This window comes from Alligator sinensis, unplaced genomic scaffold (assembly GCF_000455745.1).
Source record: "Alligator sinensis unplaced genomic scaffold, ASM45574v1 scaffold103_2, whole genome shotgun sequence".
NCBI classification, from domain to species: Eukaryota; Metazoa; Chordata; order Crocodylia; family Alligatoridae; genus Alligator; species Alligator sinensis.
Window position 1 is genome coordinate 599,117 of NW_005842166.1, and position 7,196 is coordinate 606,312.

The 7,196-nt window shown below is 49.6% G+C and overlaps 1 protein-coding gene across 1 annotated transcript in view; it reads right to left on the reverse strand.

The window, feature by feature from the left end:
• Positions 1-7,196, reverse strand: part of KANK3 (KN motif and ankyrin repeat domains 3) — a 57,477-nt gene that overhangs the window by 20,183 nt on the left and 30,098 nt on the right. Inside the window, 6 exon segments of the mRNA XM_025206622.1 lie at positions 445-687; positions 915-1,014; positions 2,113-2,428; positions 2,430-3,556; positions 3,597-4,103; positions 5,800-5,878. Of these exon segments, the coding sequence (XP_025062407.1) occupies positions 445-687; positions 915-1,014; positions 2,113-2,428; positions 2,430-3,556; positions 3,597-4,103; positions 5,800-5,836 (2,330 nt within the window). The 5' untranslated portion in view covers positions 5,837-5,878.

The following is a 7,196-nucleotide window of genomic DNA, read 5'->3' on the forward strand; positions in this document are numbered from 1 at the left end:
CAAATGTTTTACCAAAACTGTCAAATTTTGGCACAATTTTAGACGCAAAGAATTACAATTAAAACCTCGTGGCTCTGCTTAACTTTTTCATTCTGGACAGCGGGGAATAATTTTCTGTGAAAAGGTTACATTTTTTTTGAAATTTTCTGAAGAAGTAAAGTTTAGCTTTTCAATCAGCTCCAGCCAGTCTGCAGCTGAGGTTTCCCTGGCACACCAGAGAGGCAGAGGGCAACACACCCAGCACTTGCTATTGCTCCTGGCTCCAAATGCTTCTGTGGAATAGGTCTAAATGAGAGTCTACTTGCTTCACTCTCTACCAGGTCCAAGGGACTTTGACAGTGAAGGTGGGCAGGGCTCTGACATAAATGTACCTTTTGGCCAAGCCTGGTTGTGGTGGGTGCCAAGCAGAAATTGAGCCCTGAGGGGACCCCCCCCCGCACTTACTTCTCCTTCACCTCTGGGGGTTCTGGGGCTGGTATATGCTCTTCTCTGTGTTCATGCTGCTCTTCTCTCTTTCTCTGTTCTGTGTCTACTTCAGGATTCTCCAAGTCGCTCTCATTCTCGCCCACATTCACATCCTCATCTGAGGAGTCAGTGCCACCCTCAGCATCGCTGTCGGAGCTGTTGGGTGAAATCTTCTCAGAAGAGCTGTCTCCACCCTCCTCCTCGCTGGATGTACTCTCATACCTGCCGAGTGAGAGAGAGCAGGTTAGGGTTCTGCCAACACAACACTCCCGAGGCAACCATGTTGCGCCGAATGAGATCTGGAACAATACTGCCCTCTGCCCCCAGCATGCACGAGAAAGCAAAGTCTTTCTGCCCCACTGCTGCACTTTACAAAGGGGTGGCTTCAGGTTTTACAGAAACATAGGGTTGAATCTTTTGCCCTAGCAAAAAGTGGCAAGGGTACATACTCCCCGTTCAGCACCCCCACAAACTGTAGGCTCTTCCTGCCACCCTCAGCCTCGTTCTTTGGTAGCCCATCTCGCTTCTTCATGATGGACTTCAGGGATCCTGTGAAGAAACAGAGAAGGAAAGGTCACATAGCAGAAAGCCCCACCCCAGCACAGAAAGACAGGGTGGGAGATAGGACCCAAGCCTTGCAGACATCCAACTGCAGACACACACTGTCTATTGGAGGGGAGGCTGGCTTTGCCAGCAGGACTGAAATGGAGCAGGGTTGCTGGCCCCGGACACAGGAATGGTAATGAAGATAGGAGGAAGCAGGTGGCAGTGGGCTGTGGCAGCTTGCCAGAGGCAGGCTAACTTGGGCCAGGATGGCTTCCTCTCCAGCTCATCATGTAATTGCTGAGCTCTGAGATGCTCCTGTAAGTCCAGCCCTGAAAGCCTGGGGTTTGTATCCATCCAGACTTCTGCAGTCATCACACTTAGAGCATGAGCCCGCTGTAGCAGAAAACTGGCCACTCTGTCCACCTCTACTCCCTGAGGACATCCCACGTTTCAGGAGAGTAACTCTCAGGGACACTGTCCAGAGTGTGGCAGGGACAGGAACAAACCCACGTGCCTTGAGCTCCAATTCCAACTAGCTGCTTGCTCGAGTGGGAGGTGTTAAATACCCACCATCCTTGTCCTCACATACACACTGCTTGAAATCCCTGTCTCTGAACCCCAGGAACACACAGTCCTGTCCTCCTGACTCAGTGGGCTCCACCCTTCATGCAGCATGCAAGCCCTGCCCTCCCACTCCTGCAGCATACAGCCTCATCCACTCCGACAAAACTCTCCACTGATTTGTTTTTCCAATGTGAGAGCATAAACTGGAAAGTGGTCACTAAGCCATGTCATCCCTCTCCATGCCCGATTGATGCAGCTTCCTCTCCGCTTGGCAGCAGGGCTCTCGAGTCTCCCCCACCCCACCAACGGTGAACAGCAGTGCTGAAGGTAACAGAGCAGCATGGGTGTCACCTGTTGGATGGGAGAGGAGACTTGAGCTCTGGACTGCTTGGGGCTGTGCTGTGGTTCAGACTGGCTAACACCCCAGGTTCAGGATTTCTTGCAAATTAACAGAAGGAAAAAGATTTCAATGGAATTGTTCTCTCAGGGACTGAGTTCTGTCTCTGGCTCAGAAGATGTTCATGGTAAGGGACTTACCAGTGCCAGTACTCAGAGGAGCTCTGCTGTCATTCTCCCAAGTCACTTCCAGTGCCGTGGGGACACATTCCTGCATCCCTGTCTTGGAGTCCTTGAGGCTCAAACACGGACTTTGTTTCTTTTCTGATGGCCCTTTTTCTCCTGGGGCCCCAGCTGCTTTACTGCCACCAGCAGCTCCAGGCTCAGTGACATTCACCTGGTTTCCAGTTTCTCCTGCACCTTTCTGTCTTTGTGTAGACTTGTCAGCAGCTGCCTGTAGACCTGCTTCTGCCACTGCTGCAACACTTGGCACAGTGCTCCCCGCCTCTAAATTGGCTTTTGTTGGCTTGAGTGGCTTTCTCTTCACAGGTAGCTGCTGAATCTGGACCTACCGCAACTTCTTTACCTTTCAAATCATAGTTGATTCCAATGCACAACATGTGAGGCGAGCAATCGACCCCCTCATCTATCATTTCCAGGGGACTACCCACTGCCTGGTTCTGCATTGGCACGACTGCCTCTACATATGCTTCTGCCAGTTGAGGCTTGGCCATTATTTCCTTATCTATCAACTTTCCTGGCCTTCTGGAACAAACCTCTACCCTCAACTCCTCCAGCTCCTTAGTTGCTTCTTTCAAATGTCCTTCCATCATGTTGATTACCTCCTTCTGGTGGCTAACCGTGTGCTGCAGCAGCTCGATTTCCTTCTCCGATTCGGTAGAAAGCCCTAATAAGGACTCCATGACCCACACTGCAGCATCCCTGGTCTCGGTCTCCTGGCCGACTGCTACCTCTCGGCACAGCTTCTGCGATCGGTAGTAGAACACGACGTCGTTCATGTCCATTTCCTCACCCACGCCTACTGACTTGCATGCTTGGTCACTAGGTCTGGCAGGGCGAGTCCCCGTTCTGCCAGCTCTCACATTACGCTCTGAAGTGGATAGTTTCTCAGTGAGTTTCCTCAACTCCGTAATTTTACTTGCTCGAGCTTTGCCCATCTCAGACTCACCTTCCAGCTCTCCCTGTGCTTCCTGGCTCACTGGGGGCTGCTCCTCACTTGCAGTGGGAGACTGGGGAGGGAAGGTAAAAGCAGAAGTCTCACATGTTTCAGGCGAAGCTTTCTCCTGTAAACCCGCCAGCAGCTTCTCCTTCTCCTGCTTCAGTTTAGAGATCTTCATCTCTAGGACTGGGATGGTCTTGACTTGTTCCTCCAGCTCCTTCAGCTGCTTGAGGGCAGCAGCCATCTGCTCCCGCACATGCTGCAGATGTGTGGCACTGAGATTGGTGGCTGGTGTAGTCCACCCTGAACTAAAAGGGCTCATTCTCATAGAACCTGTAAGCGACGGACTAAGTGTGGCTTGGCTGTCCCCATTTCCATTCGAAGGCACAGAGGAGCATGAGCGGCTCTGGGTAACTGAGGCAGCACTGGAGATGGAGTTGCTTGTTTTAGAGGGGCTGCTGGGTGACTAGGGGATTTGTGCATTCCCACTACTTAGCAAATTCAGGCTTGGGTATTTGTGCATTCCCACTACTTAGCAAATTCAGCTGCTCTTGCTCTAGTCTCCTACTTGTCTCTAGCAAGGTTTTTTCCACACGGGGATTTCTCAATAGAGATTTGGGGGATGGAGGTGGGAGGAGGTTTATAACAGCAGTTGGAGACACTGGGTTGGAAACTTGTTTGCTCAGGGCTTCTCTTGTTTCTGAGGAGTTGGACTGTGTTCTCGCGTGTGGAGATAACAAGAGGGTGGTCCTTCCATCCTCACTGGCTGTGGATGCCAGTGATTCAGTAGAGGTCCATCCACTAGCATGGCTTCCGGGACTTCTGAGGCAGCTGAGCTGCTGCTTGGGCCCTTTCGCTTTCCGATGCAACTTCTTCAGAGTTTGCCCACTCTGAATGTCATCTACATATTTCAGGAAATCTAGATCTAATGTGAAGCCATACGCCGTTTCCACAGAATAGGAGCTCTTCTCTCCATCATCCTGATCTCTATATAGGAAAGGGCCACCTAAGTCTGTAAGGAAAGCCAAAGAGAAGTACAGAGTCAAGACAGTAAAGAGTGCAGCAAACTCATCTCGGATGCTTGCTTAACTCCTGCTGTTCGTTGCAGGGCATGGGCTTGATGCCAGACCAATTAAGTAGGTAGAAGGAAAGGCCCTGGTACTCCCCTGCCTTGCTGCAGATGTATTGCTTGGAGCCCCTTGTAAAGCATGAGTCTGTCTCTGTGATACTAGGTGAGTTTCAAACCCAAATTTGAAAACGAGGATTCATTAAAATTTTTAAGGCTGTGATAAAAATGCATTTACAGTCACTGCAGACAGAGCTATGAGATGGTGATAAAAAGGGTCTGGTCACATCGCAGTGGAAAGGATTCCATTGAGTGCAGAAAAGGCAGGTGCCTGAATGCAATGACGTGGCCTTACTCAGGGGTTAAAATATGAGGAGCAAGGAGGTGGGCACCACAGTTCCCCTTTCCCTACTTGGGGAACTAAGAGCTCTGTCCTTGCTGCACTACCCTATACTCATAGCCACCCGGTCTAGGGGTGTTACCCAGCGGAGCAGCACAATCCTTCATCCAGAATCGGGACACATAATTGTCAGGTGCAACCAAGGTTCGAATTGCAGTGGAGATTCGGGGGGCTGAGACCCCCATAAGAGACGAGAACCCCTCTTGAGCTAGTCAGGACCCCTTCACCCCGCCTGTGCCAGCCCTGCCCCACAATAGCCACATGTCACTGCACACAGCCCCTGGCCCACCCCACATCTTTCTTAAACAGCCCAGGTGGCGATGGCAGCTCCTTCTGGCTGCCACCACTGCCAGCTCCAGCTCCACAGTACTGGCAGGGGACCCATACACACAGCCCCAACCCCGGCCAATTTTTTTTGCAAGAATTGAAGCATAATTCAAACCCTGGGTGATGCCTGGGGCTACTTAGGAACTTGCTGTCCGAAATTATTTTCTGACAGAAAATAAAGTTTCTGCAATACTGCAATTTCTGAAGGGGGAAAAAATCTCCATTTTATTGAAAATTTTTGATTTTCTATTTGGAAAAAAATGAAATACTTGTTTAGCATTAGCGTGGCCCAAACTGGATCACTGTTCTGTTGAACTGACTTATTGACCCGATTCTAAATGAAATGTTAAACTAAAATTTCTTCCCCATTTTTGCACTGTTTTGGGGGTTTTTTTGCCAGAGGAGAGTAGGGATAGGGTTGGGAGGGGAACTGCAGTTTGATTCCCCATTCTTTGCTCTGGGTCAAGCTTCCTGGAGGACTACATCTCCCATCATGCAAATCTTTGTAATGCCTCTTGGTAAGCACAGACCGGTCCATAGGGGGCATCAGGCTCCTGAACTGCAATCCCCACGAGGTGTTGGTTGCTCTGTGTTAGATGTATTGACATTTATTAGTAAAAGTTTTCAGGATTTCCATTCTGAGAAAAAGTTCACGTTATTTTTTTGCCCCAATTTAAGATGAACCAAATGCTGAAACAGATGGAAATTCTGAATTTTGCTCAGCTCTAGTGACAGCCACAGGTGGGTCAGGCGGAGGCTCTAGAAATGCTCATCACTCAGAGGGGGCTGCAGTCCGCACTATTTACATGGGTCGCCGTAGCTGATTGCCACCCCACAATCTCCTTAATGCCACGCCAGGAGTGCCCTATCCGAGCATTTTGTGTTTTCTGTTAGGAACTGCCTGCATCTCCTTACCTGGGAGGTTCTGGTTCAGGTGTGCAGGCTGTGCCATCTTCTAGGGGATCACAAAGCCATAGACCAGCAGACTGTGAATCTGAAGAGACAGGATATTGTAGAGTGAATTGCCTCCTCATTTATGGACCTGCCCCCATAAATGCACACAGCACAGCCTGGAGGGAGTCCCATCTATTAACAACCATGCATCCTCCAGGCTTTGCACCCAAACAATAAAGGAAAACCCCAGTTCCAAGGAGAATACTTTAGCCATGAATATGACATACCCCTATCAGGTAAAATCCTCCTCCCTTTGAGCTGTCTGTACTTAGACAAAAGATTTTGTTCTGCTGCAAAGTGGGCCCAATAGAGCGCCCAAAGCAGCTGCCAGGAGCTAGAACGATTAGACACGGCCCACTTTGTCTCCCTTTCCCTACCTAGATTTGGCAGTGTTTGCACTGGCTTCTGCTCTCAGAGGCTGTAGACAGCATGCCTCAAAGCCAGTGCAACATGCCCCAATCCTGGATGTGCTGAAGTGCACCTTTGAGACGCATTGCCAGGGGGTTCTCACATCTTCAGGGGTGCCCTTCAGCCCCAAACCCCTCTGTGTCTGCAGCTTGGCCACTGAGAGCAGACTGAAACACTCCAAAGGTCATCTCCCTGCCCTGCGGTGTCTCAGCTTTCCCCACCTCACCTAGGTCTTGCCAGCTCTTAGCAGAGGGGAGTTTGTCAGCTAGAAGAATCGCACCCTTGTCCGGTCATGTGCTCAGAAATGACAGATTCCCCCTTCTTTGGAAGAGGCCTGCCTATGTGGTCAAATGCTCGGAAATCCCCCTTACCACTGACAGCAGTAAGTTATATAAGATAACAAAAAGATTTATTATAAAAACAAGAGCAAACATAAATCTGTAACCATATGTTGAGCTACAGAGTTATAAGAATAAGCACATGAAAGAAAATATCAGAACAATAATCTGATCCTATCCTGCATCTAAAAAACCACACGAACGCAGTTCCTACTCAGTTCAACAAGTTAGAAAGCAGCTCCTGCCTCCGTCCTTCCTATCAGGGCTCCCGGTAACTTCTGCCGGCCCACGCCACCCAGCCCACTGGCTCAGGGTCTAAAGGCATTCCCCATACCTGGGAAAAAAGACAAACTTCTGCTCTCATGGCAAGGTTTCAGTATGGTTCCTTATTTATCCATTTGCATACATTAGCCATTGGATTCTCAGGGACAACCATATATATAACCTCCTGCCCCGCAAGTGTGTATGTGTTTACCAGACCAGAAGATGTTCCTGCTCCAAATATGACTAGGAGAATACTTGCATCCTTTTAGACCTAAAAGATTACTAGTCCAATATCCTAAAGATACTACCTCTCACTTAATTTCCCCACTGTGCGATATGTCTTTCCCT